Source organism: Osmerus eperlanus, chromosome 2, assembly GCF_963692335.1.
Source record: "Osmerus eperlanus chromosome 2, fOsmEpe2.1, whole genome shotgun sequence".
In the NCBI taxonomy this organism is placed as follows: domain Eukaryota; kingdom Metazoa; phylum Chordata; class Actinopteri; order Osmeriformes; family Osmeridae; genus Osmerus; species Osmerus eperlanus.
The window spans coordinates 7,489,845-7,517,146 of record NC_085019.1 but is presented as its reverse complement, the minus strand read 5'-3'; the positions used below and the strand labels follow the sequence as shown (position 1 = coordinate 7,517,146).

General features: G+C 46.6%; 1 protein-coding gene across 2 annotated transcripts; it reads left to right on the top strand.

Moving 5' to 3' along the window:
• Positions 1-8,833: 8,833 nt before the first annotated feature.
• On the top strand, positions 8,834-25,866 carry s1pr2 (sphingosine-1-phosphate receptor 2). Of its 2 annotated transcripts, none has more exons than XM_062450074.1 (3): positions 8,834-9,287; positions 22,458-23,683; positions 23,898-25,866. In XM_062450074.1, exon 2 carries the CDS (start codon positions 22,534-22,536, stop codon positions 23,647-23,649), a length of 1,116 nt encoding a protein of 371 aa, XP_062306058.1. In that variant the 5' UTR covers positions 8,834-9,287; positions 22,458-22,533; the 3' UTR covers positions 23,650-23,683; positions 23,898-25,866. The 2 variants fall into 2 exon arrangements, with proteins under 2 accessions (XP_062306058.1, XP_062306065.1); XM_062450081.1 differs by having other exon boundaries at positions 23,888-25,866.
• The last annotated feature ends 1,436 nt before the right edge of the window (positions 25,867-27,302 follow it).

The window sequence follows — 27,302 nt, the reverse complement described above, 5'->3', positions numbered from 1 at the left end:
CTGGTCCTGGGGAGGCAGAGGCTAGGGAGTGGAACTGTGATTTATAGCAGACAGAACTTAAGTCCAACTTTTCCTGGAATTCTGGGCCTTTGGAGGGAGGAGGGTACAGGGGTGGGGGCCAGGGAAGCTATATTTCACTGTGGCCATTAAATAAATTCACCTCCAGATGGAGCAGAGTCCAAAAAGCTAACGAACACTCCCTCCAGTCCTGCACAATGCATCGAGTTACAGGGGAACTCCTTTGAGAATAGGATTGTTTCTCAAAGTTGGACACCTACAGTAAAACGGCATTATTTGAACAAGGAGTTCAACAGTGCAAAGGATTAGAATCAGAATCAGAATCAGAATGGGTTTTATTCGCCATGAAAGTTTGCACAGACAAGGAATTTGCTTTGGCAGGAAGGTGCAAACATTAAACATACAGGAATCTCAAATTTAAATATGAGGACTAACTATACTAAGGGTACATAACTAGCAATACTAGGTAACTAGGACTGACCACAGCTGCATCAAATGGCCGCCGAAGAGATAAGAGCCCAGCTTTGCAGCCGTCTATTAGATTATGATAGCTTGTGTATCAAATTCAGTACAATGAGTCACTTACACTCATCCATTTGTGTCTGTCTGTGTGTGTGTGTTTGTGTGTGAGCGAGAGAGAGACAGAGAGGGAGGGAAACAAAGAGAAAGAGAGATAAATACAAAAAGAAAGAGAAATACAGGGAAGGAGAAAGCAGGAAATCAAAGAGGAATGACGAGAAACAGACTTTGAACCAGTTTCTCAATACCCATGAAGATGTTATTGTGACCACAAACTCCTACGCGAGAAAAAGAAAAGAACAAAATCTTCTACATGTCCATGACACCAACTTCCTTTGCAGTTTGCTGACCAGGTTAAAACCATGCAGCGAGTCTCACCCAATCAACCTTAGATTTAATTATTCCGAATAGCTGTAGGAGAGGAACTTGTATGAGCTGTTAATTTAAGACAGCTTTTCGTTGTGTTAGCCAGCAGGCAATGTTCGTCATGTTACGGAGCATTCTTCTAGGCGGCTGCAGTGTTGCCAAATTCTGAGTTTCAAGATAAACATGGGATGTTATCCAGAATTACTGCTTGCTCCATGGTCATGAACCACTGGTACCTCTAAAAGCTACAACACTCACACAAACACATTTATACAGAGACAGACAGACAAACAGAAAGACAAACACACTGAAAGAAAAACACTTGCATGTACACACACACACACACACACACACACACTGTCTTGTAGAGGAGGGGCATGAGGCTGAGCAGGCTTGGGTCTGACAAGCCTGGGCCCTGTCCTTTGAATTTCCCATCACCCACAGCATCCTAATTCCTGCTAAGGGAAGTTCCCATAACTCCATGGGGGAATGAGCGCTTAGCCCGTCCATTTCACAATGTACTCCGTCCCACGTGTTCACATCTACGGCACCTTCTGCATGTGTGTCTGCACGCGCTCGTGTGTGGTGTGCATGTGTTTTCGTGTGTTTAACTAAGGTATATGCTTGACATTGTTCACCATGGGTAAACAGATGTAGTTGACTTTTCTTCATCTCTGAGCATGACTGTCCCAGACTGCAGCTTGAGCACACAAACTAGCATCAGTCATCATATCGAAACTGAAGTCCCAGTGTATTTAAAGGAAGACCGATTCCATTTGACATCATGACTCCTATTGAACTATTCAACGAGAAATTCAATCTCGGGCAGCACGCTTTTGTCATCCATCCTCATTTCATTAAGTTTCATCTCTTTAAGTTTAAGAAGTGTGTTGGCCACGTCTGGATGTAGGCGGGGAATGAGTAATGCCTGAACACTGGTCAAGTTCTCTTACTGGTCAATGATTCTGACAGGCAGATGTGAGATTTTCTGTGTGTCGGTAGAATCATTCGAGTTTCTTGTGTAGTGGTTGTTTAGATTTTTTCAAATTAAAGCGTTTATACAGTGGTGTTCAGTGGTGCCTACAAGAAGCCAAACTTTCAAGGCTCACTCTTCTAGAGGTTTCTTTTTCAATTTCTTTAATGACCAGTGTTTTTGCAGTTTTGATTGGCTGTGGCCGGTGTGTTATTTTAGATTTGATTGGATGTGACCAGTGAGGTCATCATGTATTTCTTGCACAGCTGTATCAACATCACCAAACTTAGAGCTAAAACTCTTTCCCCCTCCCCATCTTCCACTGGGGTCTGCCTCCCACTCTCCCTCCCACCTCATCTGGGATTTGGAGCCTTGTCCTGCTCCATGTCTGTCCTGTCCATGGCACCTTCTGGAGACTGAGGTCAGGGGTCACTGCAGAAGAACTTAGTGGAGGCAGTGGCAAAAACCAAACACAGTACATGGGTCCTGATCCGTCCTCGTAGCTAGGAAGTCAAATGTTCCCCAATGTTCCATAGTTACCCAGGGGAAACCCAGAGCAAGGGGACAACACTGTTGATTACTGTTGATACCAGTACCCCGCCAAGATGGACACATCATGACCATGAAACGGTAACGATGCTGCTCCGATTCGAAGCTGTACTAGACGTGTCCTCCGCTGATCCCGCTGAGGATTAAGTGTCAGAGAGGGTCCTTGATAAACGGACAGCAGCATCCAGTCAGAGGGATCTCGGCGGAGACAGAGAGGTCTGAGCAACTTGGAGGGGTTCCTGCAGCCCAGTGATGAGCAGGAGGGGAGGGAGGGAAGTGAGATGGAGATGGGAAGAGCGTCTGGTCTGGCGGGATCAAAGAGTGAGGGGGGGGGGGGGGGCGAAGCACGCTTAGTGAAGCCGCTGAAGCCCTCCCCACCACCACGGTGATTCGGCACGGCCCAACCGCCGAGTGTGCTGCCACAGCGTGACCTTCGGGATAGAATGCGGACGGACGGACACCGGAGGAAGAAGTGTGGTTCTTTTTTCACATCCACTTGAGCAGAGGTCTGGACTCGAGAGTGGCTTTGACGTCAGCCCAGCTGGACGCTAGGTCCCCTGTGTGGCCACTTCCTGGTTCAGTGGTGGCTGTCTGGATCACGTCCCGCCACGCTGTGTGCCTGATTGGTTTAATAGACGGCAGTGCTTTGGGCTGTGTCAGGACGGTGTGACATCTAGACCCTGGCTGTCTCTCTGTCATCTCCTCGCAGAGCCTTTGTTATTTTACGATATAGGAATTTTTACCACCCTGCCGTGCTGCCTGTCATCCACACACACACACACACACACATGCGTGCACACACACTCACTTTCATATGTGCGCGCACACACACACACACACACACACACACACACACACATACAAATTAAGCCCAGAGGGGGCCATAAGAGAGCCTGATTTGAAGAGGTAGACTATAACTGCTGTGGTAGCCTGACCCTGGTCCTGGTTATCTGATGCCCCCTCAACATTGACCCCTGCAGCCGACTCTGCAGTTCCCCCATGGGAATGACCAGATAAGAGGGAGGGATGTGAGAAAGGTTGTTTTTTTTCTCATGCATTTGTTGTCAGAAGCAGTCTTCGGTAAACTCACCAATACAAACAAATAGTGCACGGAGCAAATACACAGATCCATATGCACTGGAGCAAGAGTCTGCTCTTTGTTTCTCAGGCATGAAACGAGAAGCATGCGTGCAAACAACTCCTTGAGGTGAGATTCCAATAGTTGTATGCTTGACCTGCTTGCTGAAAGCTCAGTTCACCCTCTACTGACCAACTTCACTTCCTTCAGTCCTGTGCCTTCACCCATCCAGGCTTTCTCAATTTCCTTTTTAGTCAATGACCCCCCCCCCCCCCCTGGCCGCCCCCCCTTCTCAGCTTCCACCTCTTCAGTTCACAATGACCCACCCCTCTCCACCCTCCCCCATCACACCCCTCTCCACCCTCCCCCAGCGCTCCCCTCTCCATCCACGCCAGCTCAAATCCTCAGCGTAGCAACAGTCTGCATGACTGCGTTCCGAGGCTCGGCCCTGGCATCTTATGCCGTCCTGCTGAGCCAGTGCTGTTGAACATCTGTGCTCCAATTCATCTTTCTCTTTTACCTGAGTAAGCACTTAGCAGGCTCTGAGACTGGCCATCCAGTTAATGGAGAGGTCAAGGGATGGGAACAGATGTTTCTTAGTAAATCAGACATGAGGCCCAGCATGCGCATTAGCACTTGCATTTCATCTTACGGACTAGCTTTGTTAAACCGTAGACATGACAATATCTTGAATCTTGAGCAAAAGTCATTCTGTTGAACACACAGAAAATGAAGAAACCACACAATCATAGAAATGGTTACGTAAATAAGAGCTAAATCAGTGATGATTCAACAAGGACTTGATCAATTTCTAAACTCTTTAGAGACGGTGTGTCACTGACACAGTCAAATGCAGCCATAGCTGGTATGCTTTTGAGACAAGAACCGTTAGATACAAGAACGGTAACCCTGTCACATGTCCAACACAAAGTCCAAACGCTGATTTAAACCTCCGAGCAGACTTCCTGACCTCCCATACAGGTCAAAGAAGATGCTGGGAAGGAGTGTTGGGTTTCCTAACCAGTGACAAGAGGAGACATTGATGGCTGCCATATGGTTTCTGGGCAAAACAACCGATTTTGCCTTTCGCTCTCACCCGTACTCTGTGAAGATTAAATAGCCCTTTACAAACTTGGCTGGGCCGTTTGCTGAAAGTCCAGCCTGTGTTTCTGCTTCTCTGTAGTGGAACACTCGGTGGATGTGTGTGTCCTCCATTCATGCAGGTCCACATAGGATGACAACATACTAACAGGGCTTGTATCAATGCTCAAATGACAGGCCCGGCTTATGAAAACATCATTCTCCCAGTTATAATGTTAATGGAGCATAGTGTAATCATGGATGTGTGGACTAAAATGTGTTTGGATAAGGGTACTTAAGCAAAGCTCTATAAACACAGGCTTGATCTCCAGGAAGCCACAAACCTCACAGCCCCCCCCCCCCCCCCCCAACACCTGTGTCACTCCAACAGACAGGACCTACTGCCCTCCTCATCTCTTCACCCCTGGGTGGACAAGGGATAGCGGACAACAAAGCCGTAACCATGGAGTCAACATTGGGGGGGACAAATTAAATTTTTTATGATAATTTCGGACAGCGTGCGTGGTTGCCTGTGGTAGCGTAGCACATTTATATTTTTATATCAATATATTGGGGGGGACATTTTGACCAAATTTGAATATATTATGATTACGGCCTTGGCGGACAAGTCATACAACATCACATGAAACACAATAGAAACGTTATCCAATAGAAAAGTACAGACTCCAAAACAACAGACACACACACACACATACACACACAACAACAGGCAAAGGACCATGGGAACAGTCGCTTCAGTCTTGGCTATAATAATAAGGTAACTCTATACTCCTGTGAGAGGTTCCTGGGCAAAAGGGGTGGGCCTCTATGATATTTGTCAAGCACGAGCATCCACAGCACCACAGAGACACTCGTCGAACCACAGAGCTGTAGAATGAAAACAAATAGAGAGATCACGTACATTCAGAGACGTGCACACGCACACACACACAGGAAGAAGCACACAGGAAGAAAACACATAGTGTGTTCTTTTCAAACCTGTGAAACTAATTGTCATAAAATGACATGGCTAAAGTGCATGCCTAAACACCCCCAAAATCCTGATGCCTACATACACAGTCGTGGCCGATATGGTTGTGTTGTTCTTTTGTGTTTGTAGATTAAATAACTTAAATGTGGACAATAGGACGAATCTCACACCGCAATAGCTTCTGTGTTTAAAGACTTGGACTTCTATTGTGCAGTGAGAAGGATGTGGCAGAGGTAAGAAGTGAGGTAACACTATACCTAAATCTGGAGGAATGAGACCAGTTTGGCCTCACAGACTGTGAACGGGCACCAACACTTCAACCAGCCTTGACAGCATATTTACAGGGAGCACAGATCAGACAGCCTGACTCCAGGAGCCACTGTTGACTCTGTCAGTGATGGGTTATGGAGAGGGAGAAAACTCTAATGGTGTGGCGTAGTCCCTTCTCCACTTCCTGGATTGAACCACGCGGAGCCCCGGGTTATTGATGCTTAATGGTGCAGGTTTAATGATTTTTTTCTGGAGGCTGCAAGCTGCGCTAGTCATAGCCTGGAGGAAGAAAGCCTATTTATCTAAATGCCACAACACATTGATTTTAACATACATGTAATATCACATTGACAATTCTCCGAATATGGCCTATTTATTAAATTATCGGACCATGATCAAACATGCTGTACAAAGCCTCTTGGAAGCTTTTGAATGCATACATTTCAAGAATCAACTTTTTGTTCTTCTTCCTGTTCGTGGGTTTCCTGCACGTGGTTTATTTTGAGGGCTATTTGTGGTAAACTATCTGCCCCTGTGTATGATACAAAAGGGTCAATGTGTGCACTTTAAGCTATGGCAATGACGAACAACATGCTGAGGTACCATCTAGCTTGACAAGCATCGTTCAGGGGCAGATATGTGACAGTGACTCATATATTTGAATTCTATTTGGACTTGAATCAGAATCACCAGAGGGTCATATGTCACTTTGGTCCTCAGGTCATATTGCGTTTCAGAACTGTAGTGCACATGACCCAAGGAACATTCACAGTGCCAAAAATAACATGTCTAACTTTGGTCATGAGTTCAAAGTATGTGCAGCATAAAGAGTAAGGCTTACTCTTCCTGATACCACGCCTCAGTAACTCTCAATAGGAAGTGATGAAAGTGAGGTCCTTCCTCTGCTTTTACTACTTTGGAGAAGTATTTACTTACATATCCAATTATAACCTAGGAAAGGTACATCAGTCTATAGATTACTGTTGAGCAACTGTATCTCTTACCATTAGAGTTTGTACTACTGTACAATACTGACTCCCTGTTTAGCATACAATGCACACATGTTCACTGAACACAATTGGTGATGTGTATATGTAGTAAGTTGTGTTTAAGGATTGTAATAAAATCCACAATGTAAGCCAGGAACTAAAAGTAGAATTTAAAAAACTCAGAGCCTACTGTTAAACCACGTTGGCTTTTTGGAGTCTTTTGGGGATAGTTTGCCTGAAAAGAAACTGGTCCAGGCAGAGCATGGTACTTCTTTCATGAAACTCGTTTCCTGCCATCCTGGAACTGAAAATGCACATACTTGGTTTCATTTATGTGAAACTTTTTGTTTGTCTGTGTCTGTGTCTGTGAGTAGATGACAAGGTTATAGAAGAGTCAGGTAACCACAGATTGCTTTGAAGCAATTCATACTGACATTCAAGAAAGCCATTTGTTGTTGGTGTGCAATGACTGGTGAGAACTTAGGTGACATTGCTAGTGAAATTTGTCACTTAAATAACCCCGGGGGGTCACTGGGTAGAGCATGTACTAGTACCACTAAGATAAAGGATGCAATGCAGGGACAAAGATTTGATTAACCCTGGCTCTGGCCATTTGCTGTATGTCCTCCCCTCTCACATTTTTTTTGTCTCTCTGTAACTGTCTCCATCAACAAAAAAAAGAAGAATATTAATAAAACAAAAAACTAGCATCACCAGTCTGTCTACAGTACCAGGAAACACCAACAGGTGGTACGCAAGCAGGCCTGGTCCCCTCGCTATGCTAACCTGATGGGTTCAGTTTGTGGGGCTTTTGGGGTGCTCCTCCAGAGCGGTCTACATGTTGGTCGTCCTGTGGGACTTGATAGGGGAGGTAATAACAGCTGCCAGATGTGGGGAGTCCCTGGAGCCCAGTCACATTCTCACAGACAAAGGAATGCTTGTGAGTATAGCCTCTACAGGAAGTGAGGTCAGGGCTCTTGACCCCTCCCCTGAGCTAAGTGGGAGATGCAGGGGTTCCTCAGTGGAACTCTAGCAGTCTGAAACGTGTCCCGTCATAAAGAGCTCAGAGGCTGTCTATTAGCCATCCTGATTCCTCACTGTCTATGAAACCTGCCAACATACGAACAGAAAGATATACGTCTGTAGATGAAAAAAAAGGATGCAGGAAGTGGTTTGAATGCCAGTCTTGTCTTTCAGAACGAAAGGAACAAAATTGAAACAAATGAGCAGTGATTTCACAATTTCCCCCACGTATGAGTGAGATCCTCCTTCACAGCATCTGTAAAGGTGGGTGGGTGGACAGATAAGTGGCCAGGTGGGGGTGGGGGATTGCCACATCATGATCATGTCTTTCCTCACAGCTACTTCACCTACCTTAGTAGACCTACAGTCATACTGCAATTCAAAACATTTCAAACAAACAAGTCCATAAAAAATTTACTTTATAAAAAAGCAAAGTACACACCGTAAATTACACAAAAAAAGTGTCATCAAATACGTTAATGTACAAATGTTACTGATTCCATAACTGTAAGCATTTTAAATAAAGTTAGGTTTGAAAAATATGTAAATGTTTACAGTCAGAAGCAGCTACTTTTACCGGGTTGTGTCGTGATAACAGTGATATGTTCATGACAACCAAGACTGCTTTTAAAGCAGAGGTCAACAAGGGAATGGACCCTAGAGATATACCTTTGCAGTGGTCGAGTCACAACTCTCAATGGGAGACTTGAAGCACGGAAAGAGGAGAGGAAGTGAGGAGGTGGAACATAAAGGATGAAACATCTGGACTTAATTTGTATCCGAGAGAAAAATAGACTGAATACACGTGACTGATTCCCTACACATTTTAGAGTCATTATTGAGTATAAATAAAAGTAAATGTGTAAATGTAATTTTTTCGCGTAGCCTAAACCTTTCATGTGTTGCCAATGGAACCCGTACTATTTCTACAGTCGATAGAGTAAATGAGTCCATGGTTTTTTATGCCATTAACCCAGAAGAAGCGCTGTTAGTGTGGGTGTATGTGTGTGAGCGCGCTCCTCCCTGACTTTCCCATAGCCTATGGAGCTGTTGTTCTCCGAGTTAATGCAGGGACAGTCAGACGGACACGAAGAATAGAGCAACAAAAGAGAAAGTGTTAGCCTTAGCAAAAGTCTGAGGCATTCTTTTATATGCCCTTTTTCAACTAAAAACAACCAGTTATCGTAAGAGACGCAACATTTGGATTTTGAAAGAGAGGTTCCAGGAATGGATCCACCAGTTACTAAAACAGGACTGTCCAGTTGTCTCCGAAACTTTTAATAATTTCAAATTGTTCTGATCGCCAGAAGAGCGCGCAGACGGGGTCAATTTCGTGAAAGGATTGGGAAACTAGCCGCATGATAAAACTTTGTTGAAGCCACTGATTATACGGACTGCTGTTACGCTGAGCCGTTCGACATTGCACATGGGGTGAGTGATCAGGATATGTAACGTAAATGAAGTTAAGCCTAGATACAAATGATAGCTTCTGCAGCACACATGACATCGCACGTGTAGCAATTTTTTTTTATATCAAAATGTGCCTATTAATGTGTTACTCGCGCGCAACTGAATGTAAAATACAATTGTGGTAATGGTAACCATTGGATTGAGTAGGGTCAATTGGGATTGCCTACACGAGGTTTCCCAGATAAGCTATTAACATGATCTAGTCATGATAGTCTACACTACACAGTAGCATAACATGGCAAGAGAATCAACACACTATTGCCTAATGATATATCAGAACTGATCTGTTTTAGACTGCTATTCAGCGAAATCCACTGTCAGCTGTTTTTTTCTCACTCTTCTATTTGGTTAGTGACAGATGTTTGTGTCGCGGTAGTCAACGAATAACAGGAGTGTTAAATATTAGCAAAGAAACTGGCCACTGTTCACAGATTTAGCGCTGCACAATCTTCATTGTGGTAGGATAGTGTTGGGGCACGCTGAACTCCCTGGCGTTTGCTCGCAGTGGGGCTTCACGTATTGTAGCCGTTGCAAGACCCGCTGCACCCCCTACGGTGTTGCCGAGGTTTGCTCATCTTTCATTGTATAGGCTGCATTGTGCTGAGAGGATGTATTAATAAGACAAAAGATCCCATTATACCATCTTGCCGAAGTGGATCAGTTTTCCACGATGGTCAATCGCGCGTTTGATAACAGTGACACACCACACCTTCTAAATTAATCTGAAACATCTAGACCAAATGCTTAATGTGTTAGTTTAGATTTGTAGTTATAATTTTGATAAATTCACATAACCATGGTTATTTTTCAATTGACTGAAACCTGCTAGCTGCACACTCAGTTTTCTGTTTGAAGCCAGATGACAGTTCTGTTGATGTCTGTTCAACATAAACTAAAATTACAGTGTTTGTCAGGTATCTGGTTATACTGTAACTGTGTGGTGAACTGGATCCGAATTAGCTGTGTTGAATGAAGGTCAGAGCTACTGTGTGTTTTTATCAAGATGAATGGAATGACCTGTTGTGTCATGCTGACAATGAAATTCATTGTCATTCGTGTCCCTGTGCTGAGAAAGATGAGCTTTACAAAAACACTGTACAGTGAGAAAGAGGTGTTTGCTATCTATTCATGCAACACCTTGTGTTAAGAGATTTCCCGAATCACAGTGAGATAAGCTGATAAGGAGGAGGAACTCATGTTTACTACCCAGATAAAGCCACCCATCCATCATTCCCTCTCTTTCCGTTTCTCTCTTGGGGATAGTTGTTTTTCTCAGTGCGGAGCAACAAGACCCTCTCAAAAAGCTTGTGATAGCATTATCTCAAGCTTCAGCAGTGGCTATAAAATGAACGCTCAAATGCACTTGGGAACCACAGGGTCTAAAACACCACATAGAGATGAGAAAACATTTCTCTGTGATAACATCATTTTAGAAGGAGAGAAGTGGGAGATGGGCCCAGAGCAGAGGAACATCAGGTGTTGAATGTTTTTGTCTGGTTCATTGTCAAGCTTGATGTTGTATTGAGAGATTGATTTCGGGGTATGGATGTGTATAGGTACTACTGGGGGGGGGGGGGGGGGGAGGTTGGGTTCTATAGTACACAATGATTGGCTCCCCCAGAATGCTGTGTGTGGACTGACTGGAGATGGAACCTGATGCGGGCAGCTTGCCGCCTGCGTTCTGCACCATGTGATGTCGCGGCTCATTACACCGGAACAAAACCCGCCACGCCGCCAACGCTGACCGCCGCTAGCCCTCCTCACACACTCGTTCACACACTCGCTCCGTCCCTGGGCCGAGAGACGGGGTCCTAGGGGGCCGTTAAAAGCATTACCAGCCTCAGAAAGAGAGAAGAGACCCTGGTCTGGCACACATGGTTCAGAGCTTAGCAGGCCTTATAGAGTCACTCTAAAAGCCATTATGTCAGACCACTGTGAGACTGGTTTGGTCCAGCAGAACATGACATCATGAGGTCAGGAGTCGTCTGGGCGCTGTTGCCCACCCAGGTCAGTGCTCCCGTAGTCTAGTCCCCATAAACACCGCCCTGTGTCCTGGGGGTCACATCTGCAATGGGGACTCCTCTGAACGGAGACGGCAAGGAGTGCGTGAGAAGTGAAGTCGAATACGTCGGTGAATAAATAAACAGATGGAGTAAACGGATGGATAAATAAATGAATGATAATTCTGTGGTGGGAACTGGACGTGTGGGATTCATGGGCTGGGTCATGTGGAGGTTGAAGGATGGGATGTGTTTGGTGTGGGTGGGGCCATCCCTGAAGGATGCTCGGGTTTCAACATGGGCCTGGGAGAGGCTGCTAAAAGGAAGCAGTGAGACGGCTTTTCCTCAGGGAGACTGACTTCTTTTGTTGTCCACACACACAGTACTTGGTAGGCCATAGCTGAGGGCCGCTAGCTGTGAAAGATCAGAGGACCACAACAAAGAACACATCCCCAAAAGGTTTGGGCTTTTAGCTGGTTAACTCGAAACAGTCCCAGGTGGTCACAGGTCAGTCCATCACATGCGGATAACAACAGCTAAGATCCTAGATCTTGGAATGTTAATGTCGACTACTATGGAGTCATTGCGGGTTTGCCGCAGTGATATTAATAGTTCTGCTCAGCGGTGCCACAGCCATCTGAGTTGCTCAGGCTGATTTTAGCTGGAGCTCCCATTGGGTGTGGCGTGTCGGTGGAGCAAAAGAAACGCCTTCTGTTGCTGCCGGAGTGCAAGTCACAACAGACAGCCGACAGCATGAAACGTATTGAAACGAGGCCAAGAGGAAAAAGGGAGTGATCAGTGAAATACAGTCTGCAAACACACACAGACGCAAACAGGCGTCCACATAAAAAAAAAAAAAAAAGAATCTGTCTTACCGACACTGAAGCACTGTTAGGGAATACTTGATAAATATTTACTTGAGCGGATTTTCTCTACAGAGTGAAGGTTTTGCCTATTTTAGGAAAGGACTGTCTGTTAATGCCTCACAAAAATCCCTGAGCAGCTTTAGAGTCTCATTACACCTTCTCCATTGACTTCCGCCACCTATTGGACCCCAAATGGTTAGACACTAATGCTTGTAGTGACAGGCCAGGATTTCCTGAAACATGATGGCAGGAACTTAGCTCAAAAGATCCTGTCTTTGTAGTAATGCTATTTTGGCTTCAGGAGTATCATATTTTTGAAGCATTGGCCAGCCAAACTTTGTCCAAGTGTAAGGGAGTATTTATATTACAATTGGTTTTTGGACTTAAAAATCTCGCATCCTTGGCACTTAAATGAGCCATCGTTCAAATGGAATTCTGAGTTTGTGGCTTTTGGTTTCTATTGTGGCTTTGGAAGACGAGAGAAAACACTTTGCAAGCTGTACGTATGCCGTGATTTATGAATAAGAGTGGATTGAGCTTCTCTTGCCGGCTGTAGCAGCATAGTTAATCAATGTGGTCATGTTGTGGTTTCCTGATGTCTGGTCAGTCGCAGCGGTCAGGTCGCAGAGATGTTGGAGCAGGTACACATTTAGAGGGTTTTCGGAGCCCCTTCCAACTCCTCCTTTTCTGGCATCCTTTGTTATCCTGTCTAGCTTTGTTTGTGCAGCTGGAGAGAAGCCTTACTTCACCCCCCCCCCCCCCCCCCAAAAGAGGGGAAGTTAAAGGAGGGAGTTGAGGCCTTAGAGCCAGTCCTCAGTGATTACTCTGTCTAGAAGGAAGGAGCTTAGGCTGAAGAGCGGCGTTGAACCAGCTTAGTGACTTGGAGGTAAAAAGTTGGTCTCGGCCAAAGAATAGTTTCTTAGAAAGAAGACAGATGAGGTGTTGACATGACCTACATTGTCCGACGTAGCGGTTAGGCTGTTTACCCTGCAATGAAGTGAAGTTGACCTGTCCCATTAGCAGTAAACCAAACACACCATACACACACACACACGCACCATATGGGAGAAGCATAGCTCATGAAGATTTCGAGATGGTGTCTGTCCTAATTGACAATTGGTAAGACGCTGTGTCCACATTGACTGTAAAGACTGTATGTGCCTCCTGTAAACGTACTGTAAAGGATATAACAAGGCTGTAAAATGGTGGTAACATTTCACAAAACCCCATAACTCTGAGCAGTATGGAAAGAAGCCCAACATCGTTCACTCTCCTTCTCCCCCTAAATGTTATCTACTTTTCACTTCACGGTGAAGGTATGGAACATCAGCCATCACCAGTACTATATGTAGGAAAAAAAATGACTAAATGTAAAATGTTCTCTACCTACTCAGGGAGTGGATTTGGTCTAATATTAGGGGAGGTATGTGGCAACTGAGGTCATTGTTTGGTTGACAAACTTTTGTTAGTGTTTCAATCTTGGTTGTTGGATAGTGGCTGTGTGGTTACAACACTTCTCTCTAGGCAACCGTGGCTTTCTCTGACAACAGAGCTGTGTTAACTGGAACTGCATCTAGCCAGATCATTTCTTTTCTTTGTTTTTGCAGGACCTTAGTGTAAGATGGAGGGTGTCTATTCTGCATGTCATCTGAGTCCCAGAGATCCCCACTGCTTTGGTTCCCTGTAGGTTGGCCCCTGTTGATAGCCTGGCTTTGCCCTCCTACGTACTTCCGCTCAATTTAGATTTTGCTTCTGTACTAGGTCTGGGATTTCAGTGCATCAGTCGGTTTTCAGAAAAAAAAATTTGTAGGTCCAATCAGCGAACAGAGGGAGTGGCTGAGAACGATGACGTTGATGTCGTGCACTAGTTTGAGTTGTAGTTCAGTAATGGCGGCGGAGAAAAATGCGAGCAAAGCTATTCTGCGGTTGTGGCAACGCTGCCGAATATCCATAAGTTAAAGCCGGAGCAAGAACAATCCTTGCTGAGTTTTGTTGGTGGTCATGATGTTGTGGCCCTCCTCCCCACGGGGTTCGGGAAAAGTTAGATTTTCAAGCTACGGCAGCTATCTCCGTGGTGAAGGAGTTGGCTAAGGGGAACGCTAGCGATTGGTTATGGCAGATCAGAGTGGCTCTGGGCAGATCCAATAGTTTTAAACTTCAACAGAGTACCCGCCTTCAAGGAAGTTAACGCTTGTCAATGGAGCGATCCCAGACCCTCTGTTCAAATGAAATGTACGAGGGTCTAGTTAGGACCAGGCTACCCTGTAGATGCTGTTCTAAGTTCTTTTCGCCTCACCCATCTCCCCCCCTCTGCTCTCCTGTACCATCTCCCCATGGTTGGGGCATCTCATGACTCACACACGGGCACGCACACGCACACACAAACGTTGCTCATTTCTGGGAAATCACTCGCATACAAGCCCCCCCCCCCCACAAACACACACACTCACTCACGCACACACATCGATAGACACAGCAATGGGCTGTTATCATGCATGCATGACAAAATCAGAGCGCATGAGAATGGACCCTCATCTGTAATGTACACATCCACAGAACATGACACTCACACACACACACACATGCCAGTGTGCGCTCATGTTATTGCATTGTTCCTGCGAGATCGATTTCTCTCCTCTCTTGCCCTCACGTGAGCCTAGGTGGAGTCCCAAGTTCTAGGGGACGAGGCAGAACAGGAGAAGGGAGCCAGGACAATGACTAGGTGAATGTGCATTCAAGGCCATTCACTAAGGGATACCTGACTGTGTAGACAACAACACGGGAAGGTGTGAGAATAGCAGGCCCTGCTGAAACCTGAGGCGAGCCCTTCCTCTTCAGGCTCCGGTGCAGACCCGGCCCCGATAAAAGCACACATTCTTCCAGTATTTGGATCGAAACCAGCCAGGTCTGATCCAGCAAACCTCCACCCCCGTTTCTCACCACGTGTCTGCATACATATTTTTCTATCCAGGAAGTGTCAGACAGGCCTAAATATCCCAGCCACCTCCGGTTTGTTCTGCAGTGCACCACAGCTCAGACACACCTGTGTATGTAACACAGGTTTCTCACTCGTTTCTCGGAAAGGTGTGATTTTTTGGGGGACTGGAAAGCCTAACCACTTGTTAGTTTGCAAGCACTCATTCAGCTGTAAGCTATGTTCTACAGATCAGATTGTGCATGAAGCTGACTGCAGACAACTAGCTCCAGGGCGCGCTGCAACGACAATTGAATGCGCCACCAAAAGAACCCATTTGCCTCAAAAGGAGCTCTAAATACATCATTCTTGACGTGCTTTTAATCACCTCTTTGTGGCCCCTTCTTTAGATCTGTGTGGTAAGTTTGCGAGTATGAAAAGAAGACTGGTTTGGGGACATGGAGATTCTGTCTGTAAATCCGCCTGGGTGATGAGAGGCAGACGTGCCCAGTTTTACATCGTCATAATATGAATAATTAGGGATAACTATGTGCCAGGGGATGACAGGGATGGTCCCAGGGTGAATGTATTACAGTAATTGCCTCAAAGGCGCCCACCCCTCCGCGAGCGTGCCCCCCCCTGTGGGGCAGATTGGGGGGGCTGTTGATCATGGGGGTCACTGCTCCTTGGGTTGCACGATACCCCACTCTACGTGGCTCTTTGTTCCAGACTGGTCACCAGCAGCATGTAAACGGCTTCCATAAACAAACCATGACAAGAGTCCCAGACAGGCAGAGAGGTAGAGAGTTGGGAGATGCGATCAGGGTGAAGTGCATCTACTGAGCAGAGCTCCACCCGTCTGATTGAACTGTACTCGCAGACAAGAACCCCCAGAAGAGGCTGTGCTCAAACTGTCACGAGTCTGATGAGGGGAAAGTTAATCCCCAATTACATGATAAGAGACGCTCTTAATACCAGGCAGCTTCAACAAGATTATAATGAAGTCCCAAGAATGAGGCTGTTTTGGAATTACCATAATAACGGACCTGGGATGAGGAAGGCATATGTTTTCATTGGAGTTGCAAGCATGGCCTGCTATCTTACCAAAACACAGTTTCTGTGAGCAGAAGACAAATGGCTCAAGTCGGATCTTATCTGATGAATAACTGGGTTTTCTTGCTCTTTAATTTATCTCTCCCTGTCACTGATAAGATACCATCATGAAAGGGATGCATTATTATAAACATCTTAAAATAATGACTTCACCAATATTTTATATACAGTATAACTGAATTGAACAGTTTGGTTAAGCTAACCAACAGTGAATAGTGCTTGTCTGAGACATGGTTTGGCAAGTTCACACAAAGCAACAAAGACATTTTTCAGCTGTGTTTTTTTCTTCTTTTTCCACTGTGCAGCTCCCCCTGTGGAATTCCTCTCAGAGCTCAAAACTGTGAGATATCGCAGGCCTCCATCTCGTATCTTGAGTCTGTTCTGCCTCTCGACAGTACAAGTCACAGAATGACACAGAAACCACCCCCTTCTTCCTCCTCAGTCTTCCTCTCTCTCTCTCTCTCTCTCTCTCTCTCTCTCTCTCTCTCTCTCTCTCTCTCTCTCTCTCTCTCTCTCTCAAACTCGTTTTCTACTCTGTCCACCACCCCCGGTAAACATTTAGCTGGTGTTCTAATGAATTGTTCTCGAATGGTCCACAATCTCTCATCTCCTGGCCATGCTTTACGCCTCTGCACTATGCCCATGCTCTGGTGTTTTTCTCCTCAACATAACAGCCAGCCCTCTGCTATGGTGTGTCAGAGGCGTAAAGCAGAGGAGGTCACTTGCGTAGCCCTTGTATTTCATAGCTGCCCGAAAAATTGATTTGTTTCATTTGTTGAGAAGAGGAACTGAGATCCCGGGGATCTGTAGACAGTGGTCTGCAGATTAAGAACGAAAAGAAGAAAATACTTTTTTTAGTGTGTCTGTAAAAAATGTAGACAAAAAGTTTTTTTCCGAGGGGGGGGGGGGAGAGGGACCGGCAATGAGAAGTGACTGTTCCTAGTGTCCTCTCTCACTGCAGTCATACTCCAGTTGTAATTTGTTATTTTGGTGTCGGCTGTAGCTGTTTGTTGATCCCCTGGGTCTCTTGGCCAGCTGTGTTATCAGCGTGCCTGTCGGCACTGGAGCGTGAAGGACAGATAAGAGCCCAGAAGAGGACGAGGGACGGTAGCCCTCCTCTGACGGCTGCCTATCTCCCCAGAAACACCAGCTTCATCTGAGACCGTGTGGCTGAGAATCCCCTGAGGGTCGAAGAGCCCTTACAGGGGGCTTACGCGTGTCTCACAAGACAGATCAATCCCACGTCGTCCATGGATACTAGTCTGCAGTCAACGAGCCTAGTACTTCCCACGAACCATTGAAGGTATAGACCCCTACAAACCCATCGAGAGCACCGTGCCCAAGGTCATGTTCGATACGTGGATGCAACCACGATCCTGTTTACATCCCGACCTTGCTCTTGGCTCTTTGAGCCCTACCCCGGTGTAACCCCCCCCCCCCCCCCCCCCCCCCCCCCCCCCGGTCTAGCTACTGCCACTGCAGTTCTGGGAACTTGGAACACTCCTGCCTGAGCTCGGAGAACTGTCTGTTGGCGATCAATGCTGCTGCCGTGCCAGTGTGAAATGAGTCCATGACCAGAGTCCTGGGGCATTAGGGATGGGCTGACAGCCACCCTGCTGCCACCTGCTTTAACACCAGCGAGGACAGGCTAGAGGCGTGTGGCTAACTGCTCGCTGTGTTCCAGTAGAGCCTGCCCTGACGTGCCCATGTGTGTAATGACTTGTGAGGAGGGAGACTCATCAAACTGCTAGTTGTGCAGTGGATGACGAAGGCAGAGGAGAGTTGGGGAGGAAGGTGTCTGCGTGGAATGAAGAGAGGGGGAAAAAGAAAAGAAAGAAAGAAAGTCTGCGGTCTTCAACCAGACTGGTTAGGGTTGCATGTGGTTTGCATGTTTTATACCACAGACACACACACAGACATGCCAGCCTTTAGAGTAGAAAAAAAGTGCTCTAAAAATGTATAACTGACAGAACTCAGTTATACAGCTTGTTACTGGTTTTCCTTCCTCTTTGTCAACGGATTATTACACCATCTCTCAGCTCGTAGCTAGTGCTGCCCACAGAGACTATCCCCAGTAGTAGAACAGGCAGCCAGGGACTGTTGGGGGGGGGGGGGAGGGGCAGGGTGGCTAAGGTGTTGTGCAAAACCCATGACAGCTCTATGAATGCTCTCAGAACTCGCCCACGATTCCATTAGGGCCGATAATGGAAGAGGAGGCATCCAATAGGAGCATTGAAGATACCCTGCCCGGAATGGTAAAAGCCTGAGAGAGATGAGTAGTGAAACCTTGACTGCTGCAGAGAATGTGTGTTGCCAATACAACAGCTTTGGTCTGACAGACAGTGTGATCGACAGATGGCGAGAGCAGTGTGTCTGGGGAAAGAACAGATAATGACTCTTTACTAAGCAAACAGCTCAGAGATAAGATGGAAATGCTGGTTTGCACTGTCACCTCAGACAAGGTTAATCAACTTAGGCATGCACTTATGGGTGTTGAACAGAGCATCCTTGCAAATGTGCAGGTTTTTTTTTGGTTTGTTTGTTTTTTTTCCCCAGCGCTCAGACAGTGCCATACAGTATGGAGGCTCTCCCCAGGAGAAAGTGGAGCCAGATTGGCGTGCTGCCTGATGGTGGCTTAGCTAGCTGGTGCGTAATGGCACTGTCGCTGGGGTACCTCGGAGCAGACGTGCTGCTAATTGGGGCTTATCAGGTGCTGTTGGGAAAGCCAAACAACACCTGGGGCCTTTGTGCAGGCGTCACGGCTGGACAGGGGAACTTTGGCTCATGAGATTAGCGACCAAAGATCATGTTACAGCGCATTTGTATGATTCTGTCGGAATATTCGCCTGTGGAAGTAGGTGCACTCCTCTTGCAACTGCACATTATCTGCTAGGGAAGGACGGGTGGAAGTTGAAAACCCCAAACGGTCTGCTGTGGTTGGAGATGCTTTTTCACAGCTTTTTCATCCACCACTGTCGCTCGTACGACATGAGGACAACAACTTTTTTCTCAGTGCTCTCAAAAGTAGAACATAGGCTGGATGGAGAAGCGACAGATAGACGGCGATTTCCTGTCTCCTGCCTTGTGACACTTGTGTCATGTACATTCTCGCTTGCACTCTTTCTTCAACCCCCCCCCCCCCCACACACACACTTTGTTACCTCTCTGACTTATTTCAGAAGTCTTTGCAGAATGTTGGTTTCCTCTCGCCTTAATATTGCTCTGGCGATAGTAGCAGTCTAGATCATGGTCATAGACCCTCTCTTTTTGTTTTTGTTGTGGAGGGTCACCAGTATGCTACACACACACAGCCTGCTGTAGACAAAGAATCCCCTCACACAGCTAGAGCGCCTGGATCTGCAGCGGCCTAACACGGCCACACACACTCCGTGGGAATCTGTTCTGTGTGTGAGAGGCTCGGTGTGTCGGGGGGGTGGGACCGCTCGGCGCTGACAGGACGCCGCGTCCTTTTCATCGTGTCTTATTGTGTCAGGTAGGAAGGGGGGGAGGACAGGTGGTGTGACTGTGCGCTCATTTTTGGCACATGGTTCCTGTGTTATGTCTACAGCCTTGGGATTATGACGTGTGTGTTGTGTGTGTGTGTGTGTGTGTGTGTGTGTGTGTGTGTGTGTGTGTGTGTGTAGAGTCTGCTCTACTGTCTGCCAGTCATGTCAAAAGCGTCACGCTGCTAGGAGCAAGGCCGGGTCGGGGATGACAAAGCACTGTGGCCGAACCAGCCCATCAGGTTTCACACGCTGTCAGATTCCTCAGTGACAGACGCCATAGTCTCCACGGTGACAGGGGGCCTTAAGATGCCAAACACATGAACAAAAGCACAACAAAAACAACATGTTTGAAACAGCAGATAAATTAAGAAGAGGAAAAGAAACTGAGATGGACCAACCACACGCTGTCTCTCTTTGTCTCTGGGCAGACTGATGAATGGAGTCCGCGGCTGAGCCCTATTAGATTAGGGCTATCCCACAATAACAATATAATGATATGTAATGTAACCTAATGTGATTACTCAATGCGACTGGCAAGCATGCCCAGTATCAAAACCCCTTATTTCTGTCATTTTATGAACTCAGAGTGGAGATTTGGAAGCAGCTGTATATAGCGTTTCTGAAAAGATAGTCATGTTTAATCCTGCCATAATCCAGTTGCAGTAGCCTACTGGAAGACTGTCCAACCAGTGATCCCACAATGGCTATAATAAGGATAGAGGGCAGTGCTCTCCACTCTGAACAAGCTATTGTTCTTTGTTCCTGCGAGGAAACGGTATGCTGGTTATTATTGTTGACAATGTGACCAAACTGGGTGTTGAATCTGTCTGTGCAGCTGGACTGGTGTGGTGCTAGACTGTGGTGCTTTTTTCTATGTCTACTCACAGGTGTGTGTGTGTGTGTGTAAATGTATTGCAAACGTCCCAAGACTTGGCACATGCTGTGTGTGTGTGTGTGTGTGTGTGTGAGAGAGAGAGAAAGAGAGAGGTGGGAGAGCGAGAGAGAGGGATTGAGAGAGGAGGTGCGTGTGCGTCAAAGAGATGTCTCAGATTCCTGCCTTTGTGTCCAGATGCCGTTCCACATGAGCGCTCTCTCACTCCCAGTCCCTCACGGTCTCACCAGGATTTAGAGTCACAGACAGCAGCTCCCAGGCCCAGTTTGCACTAGAGAGGTGGGCAGGGCAGCAGCCAGCCAGGGGAGAGGAGAGGGATGATGGAGGTGCAGGGCAACAGCCAGACAGGGGAGAGGAGAGGGATGGTGGAGGTGCAGGGCAGCAGCCATACAGGGGAGAGGAGAGGGATGATGGAGGTGCAGGGCAGCAGCCATACAGGGGAGAGGGATGGTGGAGGTGCAGGGCAACAGCCAGACAGGGGAGAGGAGAGGGATGGTGGAGGTGCAGGGCAGCAGCCAGACAGGGGAGAGGAGAGGGATGGTGGAGGTGCAGGGCAGCAGCCAGACAGGGGAGAGGAGAGGGATGGTGGAGGTGCCGGGCAGCAGCCAGACAGGGGAGAGGAGAGGGATGGTGGAGGTGCAGGGCAGCAGCCAGACAGGGGAGAGGGATGGTGGAGGTGCAGGGCAGCAGCCATACAGGGGAGAGGGATGGTGGAGGTGCAGGGCAACAGCCAGACAGGGGAGAGGAGAGGGATGGTGGAGGTGCAGGGCAGCAGCCAGACAGGGGAGAAGAGAGGGATGGTGGAGGTGCAGGGCAGCAGCCAGACAGGGGAGAGGAGAGGGGCGGTGGATGCATCAGTGTTGGGTTACGTTCAGAGCTGGGCCCCAGAGGGATCCCATTACCTTCACTATGGTTAATACACCAACACAAGCCCTAATTCGATTTCCAGATCCTCTTTCCTTTGTTTAGGCAAGCATGCATTAGTGTTCAACGCTGTGGCTGCATCGTCAAGGAACATACACACACACGATTATATTACAGATTCTGTATAGCCCCCATCCACGTTATCTTTTTTCACGAGCTGTGAGTTCAAGAAGCGTCCGTCCTCTCCGGTCGGGTAGTTGACCCAGAGCAGGTTTGGGACTCTGCCGTCCAGTGGGCTGAGATGGAGAGGCGTGGCTTGTGTGCTGAGGTAGAGGTAGCTCACTGGAGTGGAACGCTGCCTCACACAACAATGGCGTGCTAGATTAAGAGCGTTGACAGCGGAGTGCTCGGACAGGGTTAGTGGAATGTCCCCGGTGGACTGAGACCTGCTTGCTGGCTGAGCCCTAGCACTCCAGACTGACAGGGCATCACTTGCTCTACCGACAAGTGACGATTCCAGCCAGTTGAACGTTGATGTCTCTCTTACAACAGAGAGATACCGAGTCTAATGTTTGACTGTGTGTGTCAGTGTTGAGGATTATGTATTGCTGGAATCTGTTGCTGGAGTCTCACTGACGGTATCGGTTGCCATTCCATTCTACTTGTACAACAGCTCCAACTGTCTTGACTGGGTGGTTTGTTTAGCCGGAGTGGCAGTGTAGAAACACTGGACACTGTAATCACAGCATTGCTCACACAGTCACATGTTCTTCATGTTCTTGTTGTGTAATCCCTGGCCCTTTATTAGTCCAAACAAGCAACCATCTGGTCGTTTTGAAGGAGGCCGCCGTAAATCGAAGTGATAAAAGATCGACTCAACTGATTCAGCTGTTCAGGAAATCTGACCCAGATTCGAATTAATCATTTCACAATAACTGACACAAACTCTCTCTCTCTCCCTCATCTTTCTGTGCAGGTGACCCAGAAAGGCTTCCTGGGCCTCTGAGACGTGACCTTCGGCCCAGACACGCCGCCTCCCTCCCGCCGTGTGAATGACTCTTTGTCGAAAGGCCGCCGTGCTCTGTCACCCTGTCGCCATGAAGAGCAAGTATTCCCAGTACTACAACAAAACCCTGATCCACGACTACTATGCCTTTGCCAAGGACATGACCCCTAAGGAGCTGGACGACATGACCCAGGACAAGCCAGCGCTCCCCACTATCAACATCGTCATCGTGGTGCTCTGCAGCATCATCATCCTGGAGAACCTGCTGGTACTCATCGCGGTCTTCCGGAACAAGAAGTTCCACTCTGCCATGTTCTTCTTCATCGGCAACCTGGCCTTTTCCGACCTTCTGGCAGGTTCCGCCTACATAGCCAATATCTTCCTATCGGGTCGAAGGACCTTTGAGTTGGTGCCAGTGCAGTGGTTCATCAGAGAAGGAACGGCTTTCATTGCCCTGGCGGCCTCGGTCTTCAGCCTGCTGGCCATTGCCATAGAGCGCTACATTGCCATAACCAAGGTGAAGGTGTACGGCTCCAACAAGACCTGCCGCATGTTCCTGCTGATCGGAGCCTGCTGGGTCACCTCCATCCTGCTGGGTGGGCTGCCCATCATCGGCTGGAACTGCATCGACGACATGACCTTGTGCTCCGCCGTGCTGCCCCTCTACTCCAAGAAGTACATCTTGTTCGTGGTGACCATCTTCAGTATCATCCTCCTCTCCATCGTCATCCTCTACGTGCGCATCTACCTGATCGTGCGCTCCAGTCACCAGGAGGCCACCAACTCCCCCGCCTACGCCCTGCTGAAGACAGTCACCATCGTGCTGGGGGTCTTCATCGTGTTCTGGCTGCCCGCCTTCACCATCCTCCTCCTGGACACCTCCTGCAGGATGGCCTCTTGCCCGGTCCTGTCCAAGGCCAACTACTTCTTTGGCCTTGCCACTCTGAACTCGGCGCTGAACCCCGTGATCTACACCCTCCGCAGTAAGGACATGAGGAAGGAGTTCCTGCGCGTGCTGTGCTGCTGGGGCCTGCTGCAGAGCGGGCGCCCCACCGACCGCTGCCTGGTCCCCCTGAAGAGCTCCAGCTCGCTGGAGCACTGCACCAACAAGCACGAACACCAGACCACTCCCATCATGCAGGACTGCACCACCTGTGTCTGACATGACGCTCACCTCTGTCTGAATGTATGTATGGGTGATGTGTGTGTGCGCGAGAGAGAGAGAGAGAGAGAGAGAGAGAGAGAGAGAGAGAGAGAGAGAGAGAGAGAGAGAGAGAGAGAGAGAGAGAGAGAGAGAGAGAGAGAGAGAGAGAGAGAGAGAGAGAGAGAGAGAGAGAGAGAGAGAGAGAGAGAGAGAGAGAGAGAGAGAGAGAGAGAGAGAGAGAGAGAGAGAGAGAGAGAGAGAGAGAGAGAGAGAGAGAGAGAGAGAGAGAGAGGGCTAGCTAGCATGAGAACAAGATGGTGTGTGTGTGTGTGGTGGATCATGGAGGAGAGTTGTGTGCAGGTGTAGAGACTTAAAAGGATGAAAGCACACCTGGGAACCCTGGCTATCTGAACGCTGGGACACAACAACTGTCTGTTAAGAGACTGGTTACAATGAATCCCTTCTCATTACAATCATTTCAGTGTGAGCTCACAATCAGCATTATATTGATTCACCCATGTAAGAGCGTGACAACACAATCATCCTGGAGTGAATATGCTTGATTCCATGAATTTACAATCGCAGAGAATGTTCAGAAATGCGAAAAAAAAGAAAGAAAAAAAAACGTTTTAAATGTGTGGCTAGCCTCAGCAATCACAGTCATTGATGGAGATTCTTAAGTAATGGTTCTTATTGTACTTAGCAGCTTGTTTTCGGGTATGCATACTTCTATTGAAAGCCAAATACACAACACCAAATACATACTTTAACATCAATGTTATTAAGCTTTCAAAAATTGCACTTTGTGGACATGTAAGCATTGTGCAATTGTTTATTTCTGTTGGCTGTTCCAGGATCGAACCACGTTATTTTCTCAGAGGAAAGGAGGCCTTTACATCCAGTATTGAGGCCTATTAGACAGGAAGCCATGGCTTGTTCTAGTAAGCACTTCACTCCACATCGGCCAACCCCCTTGAGTTAACCCCTTAAACAGGGCTATATAGTCTCTATATAAACATGCATACAACCCTTTTGATTAACTGCAAAAAGTACTCTGCTTGCATATTATTGCATGACATTCTAACTCATTTGTAAAAACTACTGTGTATATTACTGGTATATTACAGTCTGAGCTTCCTCATTAACATTCTTACCCCTCCCTCTTTGCCCTTGTAATCTGTCCCTCTCGCTTTTACTGTTGTCTTTTGTAACTTAACAGTTTCCTAAGAGGAAGGCCCAATCTGGAAGCACATTTCCTGAAGTGAGTTAGCACTGATACATTTCACTTAATGACAGCTGTCTAGCAGCTCTCCACTTGGAGGGACCGTTGTCTTGACAACTTTGTTGCATCACAGCTGCATTGTGGAGTGTGTACCTGTGCCTTCCTCCTGGGGACTGAGGCTGAATGTAAGTATGAAGTGTTTGGGGCAGCAGCTCCATTGTTGACAGTATTATTGATCATTGCCTATTGTGCATTGATAATCTATTGACGTGCAGAGAGTGGGATAAACAGGGTAGGTCACTCTCACTGTGAAGTCTTAAAAAGCACATGACCCGGAACATTACCAAAAATAATCCCGTTTTTAATTGTCAAATAGTTTAGTCAAACATAGGACGAAATGGGATCTGTCCAGAGTAAACATGTCTTAGTCTTCTCAAAAATCCCTCTCTTCCCAAAATCGAGAGCACTCCGGTTTCAGAGTCGGCTCCAAGGCTATGTGGGAGGTCGACCACCACTTCATCCTCTGTAGAACTACAATCTCTCAACTTCTTTTAGTCACAGGATGTCCTGTTGTTCATTGACGGTTCCTGTTGTTTGACACACACACCTTTGACACGCTTCATGTTTCTGTGCAGTTTTTATGCCATCCAGACATCAACCTTCATTTGGTAGTAGTAAAAGCACTTTGGCAGCTTACATAATATCTGCTCTCGCCCATTTTTTTTTTTTGAAGACCGATGTGTTTAAGTTGGTTAAATCTTACCTATCACTTCACTTCAGCATTGTTGCCTAACCCTGTCTGTTTTTTATGATATATGAATTACTATGTATGTATGTAAGTATGTATGTATGTATCTATGTACAGTATGTATGTATGAACTCTGTTATTGTATGGAATGTCTTGTGTGCAATAGCCTTTGTGTCCATTAGCACGCTGCCTGTTAATTTGGTACAATCTTAAACACTAATAGAGGTACATAAACAATTTGTTAATTGCATTCCTTTTTATAAAATAAATGAAATATCAAAATAAACGATTATGGATTTTAATTGAGTGAATGTGAACTTGTGCAAGTAAGAAATGATTTAAACAATTGGGGTCTTTGAGAACTACGGGTCACTCAATAACATTTTACTTCATGTTGACATAGGGGAATGTTATTTAGCAAGGATATCCATTTGGCCTTAGCTCTGTCAGTTTAATGTGCCACATGCAAATGGTAATCCAGACATGCTCAAACAAAGTGAGTGAAATGCACGTTTCAACATGAAAAGCATATAATGCAAATCTTACTTGGTTTATCGTATTTTTAACTCCTGGAGGACAAGAAAGAAGGTTATAATCAATTGGGTATGTAAAGGGCAAGGTGGGAGAAAATGGGGTGTGGCAGATTATTCCTCAAGCAGATACATGAAGACTGGCCACAGGAGAGGTTCTTGGCTCAGAGGCAGACTCGGGGCCGGGGGAGAGGCTGACAGAGTGTGGCCTTGGGAGTGAGTCTGGCTTGGTTGCTGTCAGACGTCCAGAATTCCTGGGTGGGAACATTGGCTGCATCAGCCTCAGGGGGCTGTGCTGCTGGAACCACAGCCTGTCTTTCCAGTGCCTAGAAGGATATGACATCAGGCTTTGAAACCTGTCAGTAAAGTACACTAAAACATCCAGAGCACAATATTGCGTGAATAGTCAATTATTATGAAACTAGAAAAGCTGTCTATATTGAACACATGCTACTTCTTACACAGAGAGACAGAAAATACATGGTGGAAGTAAACAGACTGCTTGCTAAAACTCCCTTTTTTATTTGTTTAATTTTCCACACAGTAATCCATGCTTGAAGTATGGAGTAATCCATACTCAATGCCAGTCAACAATTTGTATTGTACTGCCATCTTGTGGGTAAACCAGCATTCAGCGCCTTAATTATGGTTGGTGTGTAACATAACAACTCAAATGTAGCCCGCTGTTATGCCAAGATAACAAAAAATCGATGGACTTGACTGAATAAAAACCAGAATGGGATTTTATTGTTGTAGTGTAGCCCTTCATCGAAATAAAAACAGGTTAAAATTCTTCCGATGGGGCCCAGTCCCTTGAAAACGAATTCTGCTATTTGTAAATAGGCAGTCAAGATACAGCGCAAGATAAATTGAACATTGCTGCCATCTTCTGATTTATTATTTTTTGGTCAGTATTCCATCCCTCAATGAAAATATTCCACATATTAGCATATTATCAATAGTGTAACACATTTCTACTAAAAGGGTTCTACGTGAATATAATGAGTAGGCTATTTAAATTTGACTGCAACTGTTACTGTTCAATAGCCTAAATGAGTCTTGATTTTTGTGAAGCCGGTGCTGTTAAATTAATAATTGAAAATGGTCACTGGCATAAGGTCAATAGGCTACTGACCAGAAGGCAACAGGCAGATTAATGATTAATTAAATT

What these genes read in the sequence shown, in the direction of transcription:
- s1pr2 (XM_062450074.1), top strand. Translation starts at nt 22,534, where the DNA reads ATGACTCTTTGTCGAAAGGCCGCCGTGCTCTGTCACCCTGTCGCCATG.